Here is a 26,295-nt window from a genome sequence, read left to right on the forward strand (position 1 = left end):
GCTGAGAATCCAGTGGGCCTACTAATGCTGCCGCCTAAGTTAGCCAGACTTACCCACCAAGGCACAGACGACATGGGGTAACCAACACCCTCCCCCAACCCACCCACACCCACAAGGGCTGCCACTGCACAACTGAGAACAAGTAGAGAAAATGTGCCCTTCCTGTAGGGAGGTGGATCTCACCCAAAAAAGGGAGGAAAGGACTATGTAGCCGTGCCCAGCTCCTTCCCACCAGTTAAGTCGCTCTTCTTTCCCTGGGCAAGAGGGAGCAAGGGGACAGGAAGAAGCCAGGGTGAGAAAATAGAGCTAGGAAAGGACGATTTCCTCACCCCTTAATAAGGATGAAGAGCAATAAAGGGAAGTAGGGACAGAAGTACTGTATCTATCTATTCAGTCTTACGCTGTTGGCCACGTGGCAGTTCTTTTCATAAGAAGAGAAACCAAAGTATTAGTAGGCATTTAAAGTTAATGGTTCACCTAAAAGGGATTTAATAGAAATATATTAAATTTGAAAATAACTATTATACCATCATACTGATGCCTAACTCCTTTAGAAGAACTGACACACTAAAAATTAACTTATTTTTAATAGTTTCATCAACAAAGTTGACCAACAAATCAACAAAGTTGTTTTGTCACATACTGTGTGCAAAGCACTGTGTTAGGAACTCTAACAAAAGCTATCGCTCGGGCTTCCCTGGTGGCGCAGTGGTTGGGAGTCCGCCTGCCGATGCGGGGGACGCGGGTTCGTGCCCCGATCCGGGAGGATCCCGCGTGCCGCGGAGCGGCTGGGCCTGTGGGCCGTGGCCGCTGGGCCTGCGCATCCGGAGCCTGTGCTCCGCGGCGGGAGAGGCCACGGTAGTCGCAGGGGTGGGGGTGCGGGGTGCCGCGTACCGCGTACTGCGTACCGCAAAAAAAAAAAAGCTATCGCTCTGTTGGTGCACAAGGAAAGTTCTTCCACGTGCATTTACTAATACCTGGCACCTATTCTATACTGCCTACTTAATCTGCTGATCTCTCCAGTTCCTATATTTGCTTCACAAGGAAAGAAGCCCATTTAGCCCACTTTCATCCAATAAAAGTAAAAGCCTAAGACTTTAGCCTCTTCTTAACTAGAAGTGGGAACTAGGTAGGGGCTTCATAGCTGTGATATGGGAAGACCTAGACAGGTTCCTCCTAAGTGTGGTTCATCATTTTGTTCGACTCTAATTCCCAGAATATTTTAAACGTCCACATTCAGATTTCACTTCAAAGCCAAGTAGCCTATTAGGGATTCTGTTCCTCCCTAGTCATGTGAATAATGGTGTGTGTGTGTGTGTGTGTGTGTGCATGTGCATGCACACGTACTTTTGTCTAAATAGTTTGAGATCTTCGGAAGAAAGGTTGCACGGGTGTAAAAACAGGTTTATTTAATCTAGCCATTCTTACATACTGATTTTCTTTTCTGGTACTTGATACAAAGATTTTCTTAAACAACATGGAAGGCAATGTGAAGTTTAAAAACATGTTTTTAAAAATGTGTATGTAATGGTAGGAGGAGCATAAATTTATACAAACTTTCAGAAAAAAAAAACTCTCAATATGTAGCAAAAGCCTTAAAAATATACCAACTCTTTTTTTTGTTTGTTTGTTTGTTTTTCGGTACGCAGGCCTCTCACTGTTGTGGCCTCTCCCGTTGCGGAGCACAGGCTCCGGACGCGCAGGCTCAGCGGCCATGGCTTACGGGCCCAGCCGCTCCGCGGCATGCGGGATCCTCCCGGACCGGGGCACAAACCCGCATCTCTTGCATCGGCAGGCGGACCCTCAACCACTGAGCCACCAGGGAAACCCTATACCAACTCTTTAACCCAGAAAATTCCATTCTCAAAATTAATCCTTAATCAATGATTAAAGAAGTGTTCAAAATGTATCTGGAAGGCCTTTCCTTAAAGTTATTTGTACAGTGAAAGAGTAGAAGCAATCTAAATGTCTATCATTATGGGATTAAACAAATTATAGCAAATGAATTGGAAACAATATGATACATTTTTTAAAAATAAAAGTTTAGAAGAATTTTTAATGAATGCTAAAATGTTTATAATATTGTTAGGTTAAAAAATTCTCCCACAAGATAATGTGTACCATATCATCTCAGGTTTTAGAGTGTTTTTATAGATACATACACATAAAAAACAGACTGTTACCATTCATTCATTACATATAAAGCAAGTAAGTTTGGGTATATAAACTGCTTGGAGAAAATGGGTCATAAATAAGAAAAAAGCAATGAATACAAAAACAAACTGCAATGAACACCTCTTTTGTCAGAGTTAAAATACCCTTTGTTTTAAGTTTTAGTTACAACTGATGCAAGATTTGATGTGTCTTATTCATGATAAGGCCTCCATTTGGGACCTCAAATGACCTCTGAAGGCCAATTAGCTATTTCATTTCTTTAAAAAAAAAAACAAAAACCTTCTTGTGAGAAGTTTGGATCAGGTTGCCGCAGCCTGCAAAGGTGGTTCATTTGCTGAGTCTGTAAAGGTCTCAGGCAATCTTCTCTTCCCCAGACTCGTGATTTAGCATCTGCAGTGCTCACAGCACTAGCACAGCTGACAGAAGCTTTGTTTCGTACAAATGCCAGGCAGCACTGTTCCCGTGCTTGATTTAGCATTTCTGTTCACTTTCCACAGCACTAACTTTTAAGGAGATTAAACAACCCCCCAGATGCAGCCTAAGGCGAGAACTGACAGACTAGTGAGAATAATAGATGGAAGTTCTTAATCTACGGCATAAAATTCAAAGGTTTGGAACGCACATCAAACTACAAATGTCCCAACTGTTAGTTGGACAGTTATAAATCCGGAGAAATGCCGTGACCCCTCATGGCAGTAATCTCAGTTCATACCACCTATAAATACTTGTTAAGAGGTTATCAGACTGACAAGCCCAGGTTACCAGACTGTACAACCCAACAAACCCACACATGAAAGGTCCACTTTTGTGCCAGTGCTCATTAGCAATCAAGGAAACAACCCAGTAATGTTTCCCCCCTTTTTTGTTTCCCTGTTTGTGTCCCATTCCCATGGCACCCATGGACGCTCCTTAGGCTCAATGGCACTCTGTGGCCTTCTTACAAATCAGAGTCTCTGGATGCAGCCATTCCAGGGATTTTCACCCTGACTGGTGGAGAGCAACTGTGTTCCTTACATACAAGTAATCTCTCTCTCTTGTTTTAATCTAAACCCACTTTTCCTTATTGATCTTCCAGGAAGAGAACAGTTAACCTCCAAATGAAAGAAATCAAGCACCCCACTGCATTTATATTACAATGCTTGGTGGCCTTGAGAAGGCTTATGTGTCCTCTTTCCACTTCAATTTCTTCCTTTGAGCAACAGGAATAATAATACCCACCTCAGAGAATTGTTGTGAAGATTGAGAGGGAGAATGTTCCCGACATCTTCCTTTCCCCATCTGTCCTCTGCCCTTCATGGGTACCAAGGTCCCTTGGACTAAACAGTCACTCTAACAGCCCACCCAGTCCGATCATTCAATTTCTCTGCCCATGAGCCTAGTGCTGCCATGGAACTGGAGAGCTCTTAATACCGTTCACTTACATAAGATACTGTATGTATAACCAAAACAATGATCATTTCTTTATTGGCTGGAGTCTCCAATGTTATCTCAAACATTTGTAAATTTTAATCAATTTCTCCTAAACTTATTTTAAATTTAAAAATAATAGCCTTGTATAAGAGGCCAGAGGATTTTAGTGAGATAGACAACAAAACAATGAAGTGTGCAATGAACAGTTCTATGATTAAGTACATTTATACTACAGGATGTCCATGTGCTATTGACCATACCTTAGAGTACTGTGGTTTCCCATTTTCATAGTGAATCTCCACATAATCAGAAGACAGCAAACCACTACAAAGGAAAGAAAATAGAGTGATTTCCACATCTAAGACACTTGGAGGTTTAAAAATAACCAGCTCAATAAATGGATGTGAGAGCCTTGTAAACCGCAAAGTGCTCCAGTCCACAGTAAGGACAGAACAGGTTATCATCAAGAGTCTCAAATGTTATCCAGCAACAAATCATTCCTCCGTCTGTTAAAAAAGATAAAATACAAATAATTTAAAGATGAACTCCTTTTATACACACATTTATCATTTGATTGATATGTTAATATGGAACAAACAAAAAGGCAGGTAACGGGAGAAGACAGGCTCTACATAAATCTCACAGTTACGCTCTAAACAATTGGAATCTCAAAACAATCGTTGAGGAAGAGTACAGAGAAAAGACCAGATAGAAAATATTTTAGGCTTTTCAAGCCACAGGGTCTCTATAACAACTACTCAACTCTGCTGTATTATCACATAAGTAGCCACAGGCAGTATGGTTGTGTTCCAACAACACCTCATTTAGGGACACTGAAATCTGAATCTCACATAATTTTCACCAGTCAGGAAATTTTTCTTCTTTAATTTTTTTCAACCATCTGAAAGTGTAAAAAACTTTCTTAGCTTGAGGTCTGTACAAAAACAGGAATGCTGGATTTGGCCCACGGGCCATAGTTTGCTAACTCCTGGAATAAAGAATAACAGTTAAGCATATAGACTGTGAAGTCGGAGTGGGGTTTAAAACCTAGCCCAGCTCCTTGTTAGTAGTGTGACTGTGGGCAAGTTACCCAACTCAGCCTTTACATGAGTCACATGGAGACAACAAAGAGTGTGAATCTCATACACACCAAGAGGATTAAATGAAAGCATCCACATGAAAACTCAGCACTGAGTATGTGCCCAGTAACGGGCACTGCGGCTGTCACTATTTTTAACTCAGCTTCTTCCAACGCATTTCTCCCTATATAATGTGGGAAATAAGAATATGTGCCTCCGAGGCAGCTCTGGATTGTTAGGGCATCCGGGTTCCTGTTCGGGCTCTGCCACTAGAAATAATGATTATAAGAGATCACTCACATTGACTGAACACTTACTACATCCCAGCCACTGTTCTAAGGACTATAAAGGTAGAACCCATTTAACCCTAATGGTAACTGAAGAACAACAGTAGGTTCTACGATGAGCTGGATGCGTGCCCTGCATTTAGGCCTCGATTTCCTCTTCTGCAAAAAGGTTGGAGCAGACGATGCCTCAGGTCCCTCTTGCTCTGACATTCTATTTTCTATAATTCTGCCTAGTAGTAGGTTTTCTTATTAGGAAAACTTGACACTGCTTCTTTAACAGAAGGATGGGAGGACCCAATGATTTCACATCATTTTGAGAACTGCACCCGATGTGGTTCTAAAATGACCCAGTGCAGAGGGCTGGAGGAGGCTCGGAGCCAGTCAACTGAATAACTGGGAGCCACGTGTGTGCCTGGTCCAGCCTGGCTTCCTGTGTGAGCAGAAGGACAACCTTTACAACATGGAAATAGAGCAGGTGCTTGTACCTTGGACAGGTTTTCCTACTGAAATTACTAATCAAACGTGTGTCTACTAATTATTCTACATTGGAAACTAATTATGGTGCGTCTACTCATTCCCTTTTCAAAATCTCAATAATCTTAAAAATAATGAGAGTTCTTAGCTCTCTATACTTGAGAACATCTGAGAAGATACAGAAAATTCTTTCAGTTCTAGTTAATGAAGTCAGCACTGCGAATGTACATAAACAGGGTTGTTGTTGGCAGCATTTCTCTGAGGAATCTTTCCGCAGCACCAAGAGGCAGGGAGGTTGCACTAACTGCATTTTAATTACCTCTCTCTACAGGTCATTCATTATTTTCAAAATTCTCAACCACACCATCACTGGAGCGTGTCTAACAGTTGAAAACAAGGTATTTTAGACCGCTACTCTTGTTTGTAATTACAAAAGCAGATAAAAACATTCTAACCATTAACTACCAAACGGATAAAGGTCACTTTAATTATCGTATTTCTATCTTTTCAAGGGCCTTTTCCCCACGATGGACATACCTATTTCTAATATCTCCCGCATTTGAGAAGATTTTTTTTTAACCTATTTATTTTATTTTATTTATTTTTGGCTGTGTTGGGTCTTCATTGCTGCACACGGGCTTTCTCTAGTTGCGGTGAGTGGGGCCTACTCTTCGTTGCGGTGTGCAGGCTTCTCATTGCAGTGGCTTCTCTTGTTGCGAATCACGGGCTCTAGGCACGTGGGCTTCAGTAGTTGTGGTGCGCGGACTTCAGTAGTTGTGGCTCGCGGGCTCTAGAGCGCAGGCTCAGTAGTTGTGGCGCACGGGCTTAGTTGCTCCGTGGTATGTGGGATCTTCCCGGACCAGGGCTCGAACCCATGTCCCCTGCATGGGCAGGCGGATTCTTAACCACTGCGCCACCAGGGAAGCCCTGAGAATCTTAAAGAAGAAAAATAGCTACTTTTCTAGGACAGACAGAGATAGACATAAGACCATATCCTCCCTTTCACAGAGACACTCTACTCTCCCACCTCCTACAAATAGCACCGCATCCCCATTTGCACCATCCTTCCCTCCTGTCTGACCATTCTTCCCTTAAAACTCTTTCTTTCACTTATCACAGTGTCCCCAGCACCTGGCATAATGCCTAGTGCATAGCAGGTGCTTAATCAACATTTGCTGAGTGAGCAAACACCTACCAACATCCACTATACGCCAGGCCCGTACCATGTGCTGGGAAGTGGGGATGAAGAATGCAACTCTCTGAAACTGAAACTAAGCAAATCAGTACAAATGTATGAGATTCGCCATCTCATTCTAGAATATTATCTGTAATCTTCCTGAAAGTGAATTAATGTCAACTGAAATGTAATCTAATTACAAAAGTCTTAATGTAATTTTGAAATGAGACTTTTCAATGAGGGGCAAGTAACACTGGAAAGGAAGAACTGAATAGCTAATTGTGTGGTGGTGTGTCTCCAGCTCCACCCTGCAGAAAAGGAACAGGTCATCTGTATCTCTGTAGGCCTGAAGATGAGTTGTCTGGCAATCTCCACCTGCAGATGTTCTCCAAGGCCCTTCCTCCACGTCTGCTGTCTGTAGTTTCCCTAGGAGAACTTCCTGTTGAAAATACAATGTTCTAACATGCCAATACTGATCTAATTAGCAATTATGGTCCCAAGTATAAACAGTCATTGTACTTTCTTGATCAGCCAGTTGGGTGTTTGGTTCTGAGTTGTCTGATAACTTGGGAGGACTGATGAAAAGGAATTTCTGAACATTCTAAGTTCTGAAATAAACATCCTTTTTCTAGTCATTTAAGTTACAGAAAAGCTATACACCCCAGCTACTACAGCCCTTCTCATGCAGGTTATCTGGTGAAAGAGAGGTGGCCTTGGGAAGTAAGGAGATAAATGTAGGATGGAAGTTCAAAGCAAGGTGAAAGAGAGTGGAAGAATTGGAATAAGAAAATTCTCTTTTGATTATTGTTATGGAACCTTCTTGCTCACCGCCTTCATGGTGAATCTGCATCACAAAGGTAGTGAAAAGAACTTGAACTAGACAATGTGATTTTACTCAGCATATGAAGAACAAGTATAAGCACCTTAATGATGCTGAACTCCAAGAGCAGGAGAATGGCAAGACTATTAAAACATGGCAAATGAGCCAAGAGTCAGATCAATGAAGGGGACTGTGGCAGAAATAATGCTGAGTATCCACCAAATCCCATTTCATCTTCCCCTTCCTAGAACAGTAAGACTATATTTCACAGCTTTCAGAGCAGTTAGGTTGGGGTCAAGAGATTGAATTTTGGCTCATGAGGTATGGGGGGAAGTAATATCTATTCTTCCAGTTTGACCATTAAAATCCATGCTCGATTATCCAAGCTCTCTCTTCCCTGGAACCCTGGCAGTCACATGCCCTGGAAGCCACATGCCCTAGATGGCATAGCTACAAGGTGAATGCGGCCTAGGTTCCTACATCTTGACTGGAGAAGAGCTTCCTAGGAAAGCCACTCAAATTGCATTAGACCATAATGTGGGTAAGAGACAAAATATTACAGTGTTAATTCTCAGATTTCATCTTTACTATTGAAACATGGTCTAAATGTTTCTAATTCCAGCATCTATCACAAAAAAAGTTTTAGAAATTTATGTTCAAAGGATTTCAGAATCATCAGCAAATACACAAAGAACTTCTATAAGGTCTAGGCATTGGAAAATCACACAAAGAGGGAAGTTTTGCCTATATAAATATTTGTTGGAGTCCTCGAGTTATGTGTCTAATGAAAGAAGGTACATGAATAGTCAGGTGGTCAAAACTCCAAAAGTTTATATCTTACATTCCTCCAAGGAGGCTCATTATGGAAAAGCCAAGGATCTGAGTAATTGGAAAAGTAACTTATCAAGAATCCCTAGTGCCTGGAAAAGTCATTAACCAAGAAGAGTGAATGACTTCTAGTTTTTTGGACGATAACTTGAATCCCTTACTTTAAAGAAAGAACTATATGTCTTCTTTTGGACAATCCCGGTCATGGCAGGCTGTGAGAGGGTTAATCAAGCAAATTAAATTGTTCAGAATGAGATGACATAGAGAACAGGGCCTTGAGCTCTAAGGAAGACTACTAAGAATGGCAAACATTGGACCACAAGATGTGGTCATCTGCCCTCTTACCAATTTCTGTTGATTAAAGAGTCCAAGGATCTGGCTTGGTAACACATTCATTCATTAGTGACAAAATTGCTGAGCACTATGGAGATTCTCAACTTCGTGGGGCAGCAAGGATGACAGCGTTGGACCACGCCTGCCCCCTCTTCCCACTAGAAGCTTCACATTTGTCCTTTTATACACATAACTATTTTAATTCATTAAATAATTACTCTAAGTTGTAATGAGGAGAGACACAGAATTTAAACTAGTACATTCATACAAGCAGAAGCTTGTAACTTTACTATTATCCTACTGTCCTTACATTGCTTTCCTCTTTTTTTTTTTTTTTCCTTTGCAGCACACGGGCCCCCCACTGCCGCGGCCTCTCCCGCCATGGAGCACAGGCTCCGGACGCGCAGGCTCAGCGGCCATGGCTCACGGGCCCAGCCGCTCCGCGGCATGTGGGATCCTCCCGGACCAGGGCACGAACCCGTGTTCCCCGTATCGGCATGCAGACTCCCAACCACTGAGCCACCAGGGAAGCCCTTCTTTCCTTTTTGAACACAACAGACTTAAAAGGTAAGATGATTCTTCAACCACCACTTCCCTCAAGTCTTAAGAAAAAGTTAGACTCATCCCACCTAAAATAATTTGTATGCCAAAAGTTATTTCAGCTAGGAAATATACACTCCTTTGAGTGTAGACAATAAAATAAGAGTATTAAAGCTGTGTGCAAAGATTGTAGACATGGAGAGGTTGAGATTTAAGAGAGTAGAAATGATACATTAAGTGGGTGAAAGTAATTATAGGTTGAATTGAGGCTTGGTGTTAAGTCAAACAAAGATGGCATGGTAGGCAAGGGCTGGGGAATGTGGGCATATTTCATAGGAACAGAGCTGGAGGTGGAGAGTACTCCTAGCACAGGCAGCTTGTAGAGATGTAAGCTTCTTTGAAGGTCACGACAGGAATTTAATGAGCTCCTAAACCACATAAGAGGTTGCAGTACTTTAATGTGTAGGGACTCATAAGTGACGGCCCATGCCCCATAATACAGTGAAGAACACTCAAGTATATTAAGAATAGGAAACATAGGCAGGGCTGCAAGTTAATAGATAGGGCAGTAGAGAGAAGAGGAATTAGGGGAGAAATAAGGGATGAACTTGAGGTGATGTAAAAGCTGAGGACCCCCACATGATCAGCCGATAAGAGGAGCCAATTATGAGTTCCTCTCTGAGGAAGTAGCATCAATAGAGACATTTTTACTTACACAAAAATAAAAGATGTCTAATTTCTCCTCCCCAGCTTTTAAGCCATACCACTTGAAGTGGCTTAACACATTCCTGGCATGGCTGCCAGCATCTCTATAAGTATACCAGTAATTTTGAGATTCCTCTATGATAGAATTGTAGTTACTTTCACACAAATGGGTAATTTTACCCCCATATGTCATGAAACAAAAACAATTTTAAACACAGGGAAAACTGGATCCAAATAAAGATAGCATACCTTTTGAACACAGTTATGCAGAACTGAAATACTTTGGTGCACCATTTTCAAAGCTAATAATGAATATCATAGTTTGTTGAATATTGCTAATATAAGTTCTTTTCTGATCTGCCCAATATTTATTTATACTATCATCAAACCAGGCTTTACATGCAGTAAAATCGTAGAGAAATAGATATGGATCTATTATCAGCCTTGCCTTCTGGTAACTTTGTCTCGAAGAAAAAAACTCTCCTCCAAGTCTAGTTTTTGCCATCTCCCAGGACAAGAGCTCCCTACTTGTTTCATTTTTCAGTCTATAGAGAAAAAGTGTACATTTGTTTATACAGTGTCCATCCTTCTCAAGTATACATGAAATAGTCAAAAGTGTAAAAAGGAAATGAATGGGAAAACTACCAGAAATAATAAGAATTAAGTAAGATAGCCAGTTATAAGATATATATGCAAAAGCAAAATACATTTCTATGTGCACAAGCAAAAATAACCTAGAAATAATCCAGGGGAAAAGTTTCTACTAACAATGACAACAGTGGCAACAAATGTTATATACGTAATTATGCATGCGGGTATTTACACATATATGTATAGATGTACATGTACTCTGTAACATTAATGTAATTCCAAACAAAATTTCAGAAAGTTTGTTTAACTTGATGAAATTATTCTAAAGTTCATCTTAAAGAATAAATGTTTATGACAACCCAAACATGTTTTTCAAAAAAGGAGTAACAATAGGACCTCATATTACTACTACAGTAAATGAAATACAGAGCACTGGCCTGATTAGATGGACAGCCCAAAGGACAGAACAGAAAGTCCAGAGATTCAAGGTCATATAAAAAATGTAATATATGGAAATAATGACATTTTAAATTGGTAAAGAAGAGAATAAATAGGTTTGGGACAAGTGACTAAACATTTTGGGAAAGTTAGATCCCTACATCAGATCTTACACCAAATAATAATATATGCTTTAAAGGAATGTATGTTTTAAAATAAACTTACTATAAAAATATAGTTGAATGTTAGGAAGCATAGACCATTTTATGCATGGTCTTAAACCCAGAAATAATTTTTAATAACCGATAAGACTATATAGGTTTTTTTAATTTCCATAAGTTAAATTTTAAAATACCATAAACAATTGCAAGGCAAACTGAGAAAAAACAAGTATATGAAAAACAAAGGGTTGCTATTTTTTGACATAAGGAGACAAAAACAAATAAAAACAAACAACCCAACAGAACGTAGGCAAAGAACATGGGCAGATGATTCACAAAATATTATGTACAAAATGCAATTCACAGAAAAAAGAAAACAGAAATACTAACGGTGATCAATCATACACAAATCTACAATTGTATTAGTAATAAAACACCTGTAAATTAAAATAGCCATACGAGACCATTTTCCCCCATCAGTTCAGAAAATAAAAAATGAGTAATAGTAGCTAGATCTGGCAAGAGTGTAGAAAAATTGGCACTTCACACATTACTGTGGGGAAAATGAATTAATATGTCTTTCTACGGGACAATTTACCAATAGCCATCAATCCCTGAAAGCATGTTCACCTTAAATCCATAAGTTTTTATAATCTTATAAGAGCTACTTATAAAGGTTTCCTGAGGAAATAGCTAGACAAGAGCAAATAAACACACACACACACACACACACACACACACACACACAGCTATCTCGGCAGGTGATGCAGATGCGAGTAGGTTTAAATGTGCTTTTACATTACAGATGCTTGGAGACGTGGGAAAGATGTTCACATCGTTCATTGAAAAATGCTAATGAGAGAATGTTATGATGTTGTCTGGTAACTTTTTAAAAGTATGTTTATACGTGTATATTCACATATAGAAAAAAAATCTGCAGAGATATACACACAAATATAACAGTAGGCTATCGCTTCCTGTAGAACTTTCAAAGGTTTTTATTTTCTTTCTTTGTTTACCCATAATTCCTAAAGTTTTTACAATGAACATACTTTTGCCTTTTAAAATGAGGAACCACAATACAAGCTATATTCTTTTAAAGGAAGAGAAACATAGCTCTTTAGGAAGGGGATGAATTAATTAACTAATTAATTAATGACTAATTTCAGGCCCAGGAAAAGAGTCACAGGCATTGACAACCACCACTAACCTCGCTGGGTGCAGTGGTCAGGCCTGGCTGCCTCCGTCCCCTTACATGGAGGTTGGGGTGAGGACAGAAAAAGAAACAAAATGCAATCCCCACCCTCAAGGTGACTATAATCTCACAGCTAAAATAAGACAGGACAGCATGTACCCTAATATCATAAACAGTAAACCATCAAGCTGCCCCAAAGGGAAAATTAATTTCAACTAAGATGATCAGGAAAGCAGGGCCAGGGCAGGTTCAGGACAGAGTATAGACAGGGAAATACAGGCAGGAAAGAGCAGGTCACATAGACAGGAACCAGGATGTGCAGCCAGGGAGGATATTCAGGGTATGGATAGAAGTCCAGTGGCCAGGGCATAAGTCACGGGTGGATGGTGTTTAAAAGGCAGGATTGGGACCAGGCAGTACACAGATTTAAGCAGAGGAGTTGGAACTTCTGAAGGAAAGGGCACTCTAGGACCAGGAACTCACACTTGGAAGAGCTCAGAGTAAGCACTGCGTTTGTGTCTTCAGAAGCTGCAAAGTCTTTAGGGCCTGAGAAGGACTTAACACAGATACTGGCTCTTTTACTGGGTCAATTAGAGCCATCTGCAAAGTAATTAATGTTAGCAGCAGGAGAGAACGGCATGAGACCAGCAAAGACACTAAGAAAAGGCCTTTCCACATGTGAAAACCTGTAGATTTAACTTTCCTTCACTCATTCAATTAATGGCTGAAGACTGGATGAGAAACAAAAAACAAAAAAAAAAATAGATGAAGGTTAGATAAAGAAATGATTTTTAACAAAAAGTAAAGATTATTTCATTTTTATTTAAAATTTCCATTTCTTTTTTATTTGTATTAATGCGGTTAGTTTTATTTTTTAATTTTTTAATTTCTATACAATTTTTAAAGGTTACTTTCCACTTACAGTTATTAAAAATATGGGCTATATTCCCCAGGTTGTACAACACATCCTTGAGACTATCTTACACCCAATAATGTGTACCTCCCACTCCCCCGCCCCTATGTTGACCCACCTTCCCACTGGTAACCACTAGTTTGTTCTCTGTATCTGTAAGCCTGCCTCTTTTGTGCTGTATTCACTAGTTTGTTGTATTTTTTAGCTTCCACATATAAGTGATACCATGCAGTATTTGTCTTTGCCTGACTTACTTCGTTAGCATAATGCCCTCCAAGTCTGTCCATGTTGCTGCAAACGGCAAAATTTCTTTAAATGTTTTTACTGTGAATTATAGATATTTGTCCTAAAATTTAGTTATGCAAATACTAGCGTGAACAGCGATTTCATGCTGTTTTAGTAAAGAGTAAAATTTTTGTAGAACAATTACAGTTGTCTTTTGTGTGCTCTCCTCCTCCTTTTTACCCTACCAAGGAGGAGCCTAACCATTTCTTTCTCTTGTGTTGACACAGTCTGAGCATGTACGGTATCTGCTGGCTGACCTGAGACCCAAGGCCTCCACAGAACCTGCACGGCCCTATAAAGGAAAAGGCATTTGACGTTGTCATTCCTCTGTACTGATCAGAAAACAACATTCTGTGCAATCATGGGATCCTTCATACATAGAACACAGAGACCTTTAGAGATGATAACCATGGTCCTTCTAAATACTAGATATGTTTATGAAATTATCAGAATGTAGCAATTAGAAACACAGTTCTGCAGGAATGTCAAACCAGTAAGCAGCTAAGACCACCACATAGCAAGAAGAAGACGAGGAAGGAAAAGGAGAGCTTCTTTGTGGTTTCTTCAAGACACTATAAAATTACTCTTATACAAAGTGACACCTATTTTTTAAATTAGCACTTTAGAAAAATGATCTTCAAACTTCTGAGCACATTTCATGACATCGAGAAATTATTCACTGGGCCTTTAATCGTTCAAAAAAAAAGTCATGATGTCCTTAATTTCTCTAACCAAAGAGATTTTTTCATTCTTCCAAATTATGTACCGTTTCAAAATAATGACAACAGACCTCTGAAAATTATAGAATTTATCGGAAAAGCTACCATTAATTTGTAGCTTCTTTGGAAAGGGGATTTCTTCCAACTAGCATGGACTTTCCGATTCAGTATAGGTCATTCGAGTGTTAACTAGGCCTTTTTCACACTGCTCGCTGTTATACCTTCAGTCAAGGAAGAATGCCTGAACTAAACAGGCACCCAGGAGCCATTTGTTGGTTGAATTAATGAACAAATAATTAATGAATGAACAGGTAACAGAAATTAGGAGATCCAACTCCTAACCTGACTCTTATTGCCTCTGAGTCCTTCGAGAAGTCCCTAACATCGTGGAACAAGTTTTCTCCCTTACAAAAACCAAGATTGTTGGATTATAGCATCTCTACGGAAACTTCCAAGTCTAAAATAGTGAATGCATGACTGCCATCATCTCCTACCCTAAAAGTATAGCTGTGCTAAGCTGGGACTTGGGATTGTTAACACACACATCTCATCTATAATATTTGCTACCTGCTTTATCAAATAATCAACTGTCTGTATATTGGGATGACTTCAGGCCAACTTTACCAGAATGGTGCTAAAAGAATGGTTGCATTCATGTTCCATATATACTGTAAAGAGCTGCTTTATAATTTTATTTTCTAATTCTACGTATTTCAATGTACCTCAACTAAAAAAAGAACACCTCAATTTCCAAGAAGGAAAGTGATAAACTCTTCCTACAGATTAGATTAATAAAGAACAAAAAACTTTTACATAGAAATTAAACTGAGCCATGATCAAGATCTGCTAAAGCTACATTGTATAAACACCAACCTATTTAAGGGGTGTGTTGAAAATCAGACCACACAATTACAGTACTGTTACTTGACTGAAACTAAAAATAAGTCAAAAACTTAAAATCAACTATCATGCTTTATCATAAAGATATTGCAAACCAAAGAAAACAGGGAAAAATAAGAACTTATCCTGTGTAAGTTGCTTATGATAAGCAAATCTGATGACACCTGATGTCATTCTGAAAGACATGTATACAACAGTGACTACATCTGTGTAATTTACTCTAGTCCAGTTTTATTATATCGTCTGGACATTTTGCGTAATACTAAAACTGAATTCTTATCTTTCAAAACTACCCAGATCATTAGTTATTTGCACTCGATTCTCTCTTAAAATTCATTTTAAATAATGTATAGACAGACACCTTCCTTCTATTTTAAGAAATATAATGTGCCAGTAATAAAATCAAGTCAGTGGTGGTAGAAAAAAGCAGAACAACAAATCTATAAATCAGAGTTTTAAGACAATTTCTGTAAATGGGCCTTTCCTCCAGCCAGACAACTTTCATTAAATTGTCTTAAAATTTTAATTCCAAGTAGATAATCTTACCCACCGTCACCATTAAAGTGCCTCTCAATGTTTGGAGGAAAAGCAAAACCTTTATAAGTTTCTAGAAGCAGCCAAATCTCAGAGAGACTGACACAGAAAAAAGGAGAAACTATTCTATTTAGGTTCTTTCAGAGAAACTATTTTTAGTTTAATCCTAAAACCAGACATTTTTAGAACCCTGGTGGAAAGTCTAACAATTCACTATGTGATCCATAGTGGCCAATTCACTGTGTATCAATAGTATATTCAAGGATCATGAGTACTTAGGGTTGGGGATGATGATGGGGAAGAAGAAAGATCCTAAGTGAACTGATTCACATCCAAGAAAGCAGTACCAAGGTTGGTAATTCACAACAGGGATAGAAAATGGAGTGGACTACCTTCAGAGAAAAATCCAGAAGCTAATAGTCTGGTAGAGTTAAAACTCTGGGCCAAGAGCATATTCAGGAGTTGAAATGCATATATAGTCTAGAGATCACACCAGCATGTAAACAACAGATAAGCAAATGAGATTCTCCAAACTATCATCCCACAGAAATGGCAGGTACCATGCTGTTTCCATAGCTCTTGGTATTGCCACCCACACAGAGGAAGCATCTAATCAAGTTCTGTGGCTGATGGGTCCAGGAAGCTCAGAAGAAATAAAAGACAAGATGGCACGTCACACTTTAGTCAGAGGAATCCTCAGGGTCCTACAAGCAGAGCTCAGCTCCCCAGGTAGGCAAGGTGAGGCCAGAGACAGTCCGTGGCAGAAGCAACAAGAAAACTGAGACTCAGGCTACTTTCTGTCTCTCTCTTTTTTTTGGTTTTAATTAATTTATTAATCTATTATTTATTTAATTATTTATTTATTTGGCTGCATTGAGGTCTTTGTTGCTGTGCACTGGCTTTCTCTAGTCTCAGTGAGCAGGGGCTACTCTTCGTTGCAGTGTGCAGACTTATTGCAGTGGCTTCTCTTGTTGTGGAGCACAGGCTACAGTAGTTGTGGCACACGGGCTCAGTAGTTGTGGCTCACGGGCTCTAGAGCGCAGACTCAGTAATTGTGGCACATGGGCTTAGTTGCTCCGCAGCATGTAGGATCTTCCCGGAGCAGGGCTCGAACCTGCGTCCCCTGCATTGGCAGGCAGATTCTTAACCACTGCGCCACCAGGGAAGTCCATGTCTCTATCTTTTATAGCTAAGTATCCATGAAGTCAAAAGCCAATCCCAGGGATGGGATGAAGGAAATGTTTTGGTGAAGGGACACACAGAGAGCTTCTAAGATACTAGCCATGTTCTATTTCAACCCGGATGGTGGGCATTATACAAATATCCATTTTATTATTCTTCTTTAAACTGTAAAAATATATTTCCACTCCTTTATGTGTACATTTTATAATTTTAGTAAAATAAAGAAAAAGGAATCCAAAATATCTGTAAGTAATAAAAACAGAAGCGCCTAGTCCAATTCTGACATTGACAAATTTGAGTACGAGACAACTTGAGCCAGAAATGGACCAAGGAAAAGGCACCTGGAATTAGAAAGTTATCACTACTAAGACCAGAGGGGAAAAAGACTTTAAAGAACAAGTGGGAGGTGAAAAGCACAGAGAGAACAAAAGGCAACTTTCTTCTTCTCTAAAAATAGCAGGCTTATTAGGCCACTTTTAGAGCCAGTGCTCACATGGGAGTCCATTTCTATTAAAAGAATAAAACTTAGAAAGGGAAAAGAAGTTCCTGGAGGATACCAAAGTATGGAAAAGAAAAGTTCAGAAATGTAACAAAATGTAATAGACCAGACAGAATTTGAACTATATATGACTTTAGTATCAAAATATTTAACTCTCAGACTAAAGAGGTAAAGGAACAGAAAATGAGAGGGTGAGGCAAAGAAAATCCTTCCACGCACTGATTTTCTGCTGAACTACACTTAAAAAGTAAAGAGTGTGTGTGGTATAAGGTTAAGTAAACCTCATAGAGAGCACTGCCATGGCACCTGACTGCTTTCCAAATAAAGTGGCAAAAGATACCATCCTATACCCTTCACTGAAATACTCAAACTTAAATTTAACTTTAAAAAAATCCTCATTTTCAATCACCAAGACTAACATCGCTGGAAAACATCAATCTCAGTTGTTTTGATAATCATTTACAATCACATTTATGAATTCGTAATGCCAACAAGTATCTTCCCTTTCTCACTCCCACATTCTCCTATTGTTTAAAAGACTTATCTGTACACAGGAAAGTGGAATTTATGGATGACAACACCAACAGTGGGTCCGAGAACAAGCCAGACCTGTGTCACAGCTATACGAAGGCCTACTCATGTTACACAATACAAGCCACTTCTAGACGTTTTATGCTCAACAAGATAAAATCTTCTCCAGAGTTCCTATTTTTCATCAAAGGCAATGTATTACAGTGTTAGACATTTAAAACATCCAATAATTCTAAAAAAGATTATTCGAGGAGTGTTTTCACATGCATGCTCTGAGGGTCAAATCAGTATCTCTATTTTTATACACAATTTTTTAAATCCTAGGGCCATGTAATGGCACTTAACAGCCTTTTTGGATGACTAAGAATATCTAAAACCAGAGAACAGTTTTGAGATGACTAATAACTTAAATACCCACACTAAACTTCAACCCCAAATCAGAAAGGATGAGTGAAGTAATAACATAATGAGGCTTTTTCCCTTTTTTCCATGCCTCAGGCGCAATCATTCCTATAATTCTTAACTAGAAAAGAATTTTAGTTTGCTTATCCTTTAAGAGGATATTAAACAGCTTGTACAAAAAATTGAAAGATAATTCTCATTTTTTATCCCATAAGCTCAGATAAAAAGCATGTGGATATCAAGTTCTCTTTAGCTCTTTTTTTTTTTTTTTTCTGCGGTACACGGGCCTCTCACTGTTGTGGCCTCTCCTGTTGTGGCCTCTCCTGTTGTGGAGCACAGGCTCCGGACGCACAGGCTCAGCGGCCATGGCTCAGGGGCCCAGCCGCTCCGCGGCATGTGGGATCTTCCCGGACCGGGGCACAAACCCGTGTCCCCTGCATCGGCAGGCAGACTCTCAACCACTGTGCCACCAGGGAAACCCTCTTTAGCTCTTTTATCTGGATTCTAGGCATTGCATCATTTTCTAAAGTTGCCTAAATTCTAACACAGGTGCCACTGAAACAAACCCCAAACCCCAGTCATCTCCACCTAGTGTTGGATAACTCAGTGAAAGTTCCTAGTTAATAGACCCTCATTGTTACTAAGTCATCCATTCTACAAATTCACTATAAATACCTAAGAGAAATACATGATGGTCAAAATACTTCCAAAGACTGAAAATGTTCCCCTCCCTCCCACTTTCCATCTTAGACTATCACTGATTTTTTTTCCATGTTCATATTCCTACAAGGATTACAAACTCCTCATAAATTACAACAGAAGAATAAAAATTAGAGGAACAAAAAACTACTGCATTTCCCTATAAAGAGAAATGGTCCTAATTTCAAGCTACTAAAAACTATGAAGCTAAATACTGGGAAATTTGAGCCAACATACCTCTTCCCAGAATTTGAATAGGTCAGAGCAAAAATTTCATATCCAACCCAGTTATTCTTCAAGTATAAGATTAATAAATATTTTTAAGCATTCAAGAACTCATGAAATCTATCTTGCACCTATACTCTTCAGTTAATTCTGGTCAAGCAAAATACAAATAATCCGGGAAGAATGGAGAAACCATGGTAAAAGGACTCACAGTGGGTTCTGAATCCCTTAAGTAAAGAACGAATGCTTATTATGGAAATTGTAGTTAGTGAGCAAAATGCAAATGTTATACACCTTAACGATGTAAAAAGTATTATAACTAACAGGTAAGGAAGGAAAGTGGAAAAAGTATAAATGTGTTCATTTTACCTTCATTCAAATATACAATCTAGTTGAAATAATTCTTTTTTTTTTTTTTTTTTTTTGATGACTCCAAACAATGTTCTTCACAACTTTGGTAGGACATTTTTAGCAAGTAACATTTCTTGTTATGAAGAAATATTCATCTCACCTTCATACATCTCTTTGGTTTCACTTGTTTTCTTTTCTTTTGTTAAATTTAGTATTCATTATATTTGCATTTTATTAAGTGTAATCATTATATTTAAAACATTATTATAATATAACCCCATTTTTGCAAACTATCTATCACACCTTCTATCTGTATGCATAGAGAGTTCACGAAATAGAGTGTACAAATAATAGTAATGGTTACTTCTGAATGGTAATTTTTAACTTTTCCTTTATTTTGTACTGACTTTAAATTTTATAATGAGCAGTATCATTTTATGAGAACAACAATATATTTTCATCAGAAAACTGCTTTTGATATAACAGCTACTCTTCTATGTCTCAGAAGTACAAAGATTTCTGACAGTGAAGTGGAAACTAACTGAAACATTCACCATTAGCTGTTTCTCATATGGTAGCTGGGTAACAGCACACCTGTAGCTTCAGTGTGGAGGATTAAGAGGTAACAGGGGAGATCCATTACTTGGGATAGCCATTACTTCATCATGGCAAGCTGCTATTTTAATGAACTCCTGCTTCAGGATGGAAATCAATTAAGACAGCTTTGCCAGCAATCTCAGAGAGAAAAGGTGAGAAAATTATCTGCAGAGCTACTAAGGTGTTGTGGTTTTTGTTTTTTGTGGGGGTTTTTTTGCGGTACGCAGGCCTCTCACTGTTGTGGCCTCTCCCATTGCGGAGCACAGGCTCCGGACGCGCAGGCTCAGCGGCCATGGCTCACGGGCCCAGCCGCTCCACGGCATGTGGGATCTTCCCGGACCGGGGCACGAACCCGCGTCCCCTGCATCGGCAGGAGGACTCTCAATCACTGCGCCACCAGGGAAGCCCCTGTTGTGTTTTTTTTTTTTTTTTTTTTTTTTGTAGATAACCAATGCATGTTTATTGAAGCAAAGGAGGAAGTACAGGAGGCCCAGGCTATAGGGAACTTTGCTCCTTAGAGGGAGAGTTACACTTCTCTAGCTAATTTTCTTTTTTTAACATCTTTATTGGAGTATAATTGCTTTACAATGTTGTGTTAGGTTCTGCAGTATAACAAAGTGAATGAGCTATATGTATATATATATCCCCATATCCCCTCCCTCTTTCGTCTCCCTCTCACCCTCCCTATCCCAGCACTCTAGGTGGTCACAAAGCACTGAGCTGATCTCCCTGTGCTATGCAGCTGCTTCCCACTAGCTAGCTATTTTACACTTGGTAGTGTATATATGTCCATGCCACTCTCTCACTTCGTCCCAGCTTACCCTTCCCCCTCCCCGTGTCCTCAAGTCCATTCTCTACGTCTGTGTCTTTATTCCTGTTCTACCCCTAGGTTCATCAGAACCCTTTCTTTTTCTTTTTTTAGATTCCATATATGTGTGTTAGCATATGGTATTTGTTCTTCCATATATGTGTGTTAGCATATGGTTTTATTTGAACCTCCATACTTTTCTCCACAGTGGCTGTATCAATTTACATTCCCACCAACAGTGCAAGAGGGGTTCCCTTTTCTCCACACCCTCTCCAGCATTTATTGTTTGTAGATTTTTTGATGATGGCCATTCTGAAGGTGTGAGGTGATATACTCACAAAAGGTGCTTTTGTTACAAGTCTATGTTGTCACTGACTTCTCAGAAATAAGACACGATCTTTATTACCAAATACAAAATGCTTACGTCAGCACCTGGAACTTGCTGGTGCCTGCTAACATCTACCTTAATTAAGTGGCATCTAAAAAGCAGAAGGCTTTATTTACTGAGCCCTTTTCTAAGTACTGTTGGGGAAGTAATTTAAAAATGAACTAGGCAATTAAAAAAAAAGAAAAAAGTTATCTTTTTATCTCTTCTTCCCCATTCCCTCCCTACCCTTACCTACCCTGGAAAACAGACCTAGTAATGAAGGAAGCCCAAGCTGGCTGCACAGTGATCACTGCCCTGCAGATCTGTGCTCTATAATCACTGTCTGTTCCCAGCTTATAAAAATAAAGGCTGGAATAAAGTCTACCTGGAGAAAAGGGCACTCCTGAAAAGTTTAAAGACACCCACAAATGTAAAAGCGTGTTTGCGTTTCTTTATATCAGCGAGACCAAACACAAACATGAGACTATGACTTTAAAATATACAGCATTGGACATTCAGACAAAATATCATTAAGTGCATTTTCGAATGAAGCCCTTGGGAAAACTTCATACAGTAAATCCTATCAGGCAAGGATCTGACTGCAACTTGTCATCCAGAATGCCATGACTTTGTCAACTGTCAAAACTTTAAATACACTTTCTTCTTGTTAAAAAAAAAAAAAATAGCCCTGCCTTTATTTCTAACTATGGCAATGCTGAAAAGCAAGAGTCCTTAAATAGATGTGAATTTCCTTTTATTGCAAGATAATGTATAATCCCAGAATATTTTTCAGATCCCCTGAACATCTTTTTACATTTTTTTAAATGATTTCAGCCATCCTATCCTCTTTCATTTATACTTCTAGGTTTAGACAATCATTAATTTTGACAAATGTCTATCTTTCTGTGTCAAAATACAAGTATGGTTGACTGGAAAACAAAATTTTTCCCATTCTACTTAGACAAAACTAAGGAACATAACGACACATTGGTTAAAGACAAAAAAGTTGTTTTGTCAGTAACAGAGAAGTTAAAAATTGTTTTTCCAGTTGATAATAAAACGTAGGAGGCTTTATCCTGCCAACAGCAAACATCTGTAAAAATAAAAAGAGTGTGGGCTTCCCTGGTGGAGCAGTGGTTGAGAGTCCGCCTGCCGATGCAGGGGACATGGATTCGTGCCCCGGTCCTGGAGGATCCCACGTGCCGCGGAGCAGCTGGGCCCGTGAGCCATGGCCGCTGAGCCTGCGCATCCGGCGCCTGTGCTCCGCAACGGGAGAGGCCACAACAGTGAGAGGCCCGCATACCGCGAAAAAAAACATAAAATAAAAATAAAAAGAGTGGATCTCAACACTAAGACAAAATTCAAATGCAGGTAGCCTGTTTACCTGGAAATGCAAATACAGATTCAAGCTGTAACTGAGGAAAAGTCAGAAAGAGCAAAGGCTGGAAAGTGGAAACAGGAATATTAAGCTGTATGATAGCTTGTGTTGTGAGTAGGTGAGGTAGCCCTGGAGAAAGAGTCCTAATTGAGGTTCTCTTCTACCTAGCAAAAACACCAACCACTTGGTGAACCTCAGGAACAGAGGCTTCATTTAAGACCATCACATTTCACTTTTCAGCTGAAATTACTACTGTTTGTATCCTCCCTCTCCCTCTCCCTCTTTATTCCCCCCACCATCCTGCCTTCTCTGGGCTCAGCATGTGGTAACGAATCTATTCCTATAAGCTCTTTCCTCTGAAAAACTTGCTCAAATATAACAAAGAATCACCATGTAGATAAAGACCACTATCTGAAGAGACTGTAGTGGTGAAAAAGAATGCATGGTTTGTCTAGAGTCTTAGTAAGAAATTCAAAAAAACCTGGTGACCCCCCTGAGAGTCAGATGTTAATTCAGGGGAAAGAAATGATGCTGTCTTGTAAGAGAAGTCTAAACGTTAAATCTAACCCTTCTTAATGTGATGATCCATTTTATAAAATGTCAACACACAAGTAAATTGAAGCCAGATGTTCCCAGGAGTCAGTGTAAATCTGAGTTGCCCCACAAGATACCCAAACTCTCTCTCTCAAGGAAAGTAAAAAGCTGGGTGAAAATCTAGATTTCCTTACAGCTAAATGGGGTTACCTCTCTAGAGAGAAAATGGAGCTCTAGAGCTAAAATGGGGATTAAATCCCAGGGTTACCACTAACTAACTAGATGTGTGATTTTAACATGCAACACCTCTCTAAAATATGATACAAACAAACTTATCTACAAAACAGAAATAAACTCACAGATATAGAGAACAGACTTGTGGCTGCCAAGGGGGAAGGGGATGGGGGAGGGAAGGATTGGGAGTTTGGGATTAGCAGAAGCAAACTATTATATATATATATAGCATGGATAAACAACAAGGTCCTACTGTATAGCACAAGAAACTATATTCAATATCTTGTGATAAACCATAATGGAAAGTAATATGAAAAAGAATATACATATATGTATAAATGAGTCATAAAAGAAATTAACACAACATTGTAAACTAACTATAGTAAATTTTTTTTTAAATGTGCAACACCTAACTTCTCTGTGCCTCAGTTTCACCATCTATAGAGGGTGGTTAATAATGTACCCATCACTTGGGTTATCGTGAAGATTAAATGAGTCAGTTCACATATGACACTCTGAACTGCAGCACACCCTGGAAGTGATCAATAAGTCATTTATTATTGTCATTTTCGCCTGAATTCCAAGTCCTGCTAACTTAGTCTGTCTGGTTGCTGATAATTCTGGAGGTGAAAACCAGATCTAAACCATTGTTGTTAGAAGCCTTAGTTTGCAAATATATACCCATTTGCAAATTCAGTCACTGGGAGGCTTGGTAGTCCCTTCTTTGTTCTGCAAGCCACCTGGCTCTACCAAGGTCAGGAGAGGAAACTTTATGGGAATCAAGTCTGGTATTTAATACCCCAAAACCTACCTTCTCAGTCCCAGAATCCTCATCAAATTTCTGATATACTCATTCTTTCTTCTACTTTACCTGTGCTATTTAAATAATTTGAAATATTTAGGTACAGAGTGTATGGTTGAATAATATCATGTATATAAACCATAGTCATATACATAAGAGCCCTATAGGCAATGCCCTCCATATTGGGAAAGGAGAATGACAAGAGCCAGAAGTTATGGGTCCTGGGACTCAATGTATACCAGGGTCACCTTGGGCAAAACAGCCTATTTTTGAATTTCAGGGTCTTCATCTGTAAACAGTGAAATTTGGTGCAAACTCTGTGACTCTACAAAGTATGTATCAAATTGATACATACGTTTCTACAGTTATTCTGTTATAATAAAATAATACCCCTTATTTTCCTCAGATTCATGATACTCTTAACCACCTGGAATGTGGCCAGCATGCAGGACACAAAGCAAAAAGGCTTACTGAGTCTTTGAAGTCACTATTTTAAAGGCAGGGTATCTCTTACACATGGCTAAAGGAGACCTCAAGTCTTTATTCAAGGTTACTAACTCTTACATAAAATGCTAATAATTTTTGTTATTTCTTATTCTGGAGGTGAAAACATATGAAAAACAATAAATTAGGTGAAAACATATGAAAAACAATAAATTAGTAAGACCTGGGCTAAAATAACAGGTTCACTGAGAGAAAAAGCTACAGCCTACAGCAGGAAACCAGACAGAATACCTATTATATTGCTGGTCAGGCAAGCAAAACAATAACCTTGCATATTGTTCTAAAGTTAAATTACATCTAAAATATATTCTATCAAAGAAACAGGAAGATATGTTACCCATTTTAGAAGAATTTTTTTCAAAAATAACTCTTTTTTTAAAGTTTAGCATGCCAAAGAACAAACTTTAGTTATCTGGAAAACCCACTTCATGTGGAACAATCCATTCCCTAGCAACCTTGTGTAAATGAAGTTTCACAATCTAAGACCTTTAAAAATAATCTTTTATAGGTTTTAGGTGATGAGAAAAAAATAGGTCAAAATTTACATCGTTTCAGCATACACAATTGTGTAAGTGAAGTGGTCATCATTTTGAATGGTTTTTAAATAGACCCTTACTATAGTTTTCAGTCAAGTACTTCCATGAATAGCAAAATAGAAAATAAGGGACTGTTTAGAAACCCTTACACCAGCCATCAAAAAGGCCAAGACTAAAGTCAACTTATGACAGAATATTTGCAAAAGATTCTTAATGGTCAGGAAATAGAAATAGGTACTTTACGGAAGGAACTGAGCACCTGTTAAGTGTCTATTATATACACTGGTCTCTTTCACAGAGGGCAACTTGCTTAGTCCTCCTATCAATTTCAGTTCAGTTTAATAAACTGAGGCTCAGAATAGTTCTGGGATTTCCCCAAGTTGCGGAATCAGAATGCAAATCAAAACGTTTAGCTATAAATCTAAAGCATACTTTCCACCATACCACACTACTAATTCACTCATCACACAAATATTAACTGCATCTCTACTGCATGCCAGGCAAGGTTCTAGGTATTAATGGACCATGTATTCCTTCATCCCTCTTCCTTTTCTCACCTCTTATCTCCTCTCGTCCAACTTTCAGACAGGTGCCTTTTTATCTCACCTACTGTAAGAAGTCATATACATAAACTTTTCTTCTTATGCCACAGGTACAGGCGCTCTCTTGGCATATGGTATGACACTTGACTTTAAGTAAATATGAATCCAGTTCTACAAAGTGAATATGCTTCTCCTTTTTAATTATGCTAGTTTTTCAAATTAACACCATGACAACATCAGACAACACTGTGCACTGGAAGAGTAAAAGTCCGTTTCCCGAAGGATCACAGTGGCCTGACCAAATTCATGAATCCCAAGGGAACTAATTTATACAGGAGATACTGCTTCACCTCATAAGGTTTAATCTTATACTTCTGAAATCATTAACCAATAAAAACAAGCAATCAGTTTCCCAACATACAGAAAATAACTATGCCTGGAGGGAAAAAAATCACTTGATCCATCCCACAAATGAATGGGATGCTCCACTGAGCAACATGCCTTTCTTCAGGGTAACTCTGCAGTACTTCATCAAATTAT

The 26,295-nt window shown here is 39.0% G+C and overlaps 1 protein-coding gene across 1 annotated transcript in view; it reads right to left on the bottom strand.

The window, feature by feature from the left end:
• Positions 1–26,295, bottom strand: part of ADAM23 (ADAM metallopeptidase domain 23) — a 163,367-nt gene that overhangs the window by 71,759 nt on the left and 65,313 nt on the right. The window contains exon 4 of the mRNA XM_029224413.1: positions 3,846–3,909. Coding sequence (XP_029080246.1) covers positions 3,846–3,909 — 64 coding nt within the window. The remainder of the gene's footprint in view (positions 1–3,845; positions 3,910–26,295) is intronic.

The sequence above is a fragment of the Monodon monoceros genome, unplaced genomic scaffold (genome assembly GCF_005190385.1).
Source record: "Monodon monoceros isolate NGI ecotype Baffin Bay Population unplaced genomic scaffold, NGI_Narwhal_1 Super_Scaffold_16, whole genome shotgun sequence".
NCBI classification, from domain to species: domain Eukaryota; kingdom Metazoa; phylum Chordata; class Mammalia; order Artiodactyla; family Monodontidae; genus Monodon; species Monodon monoceros.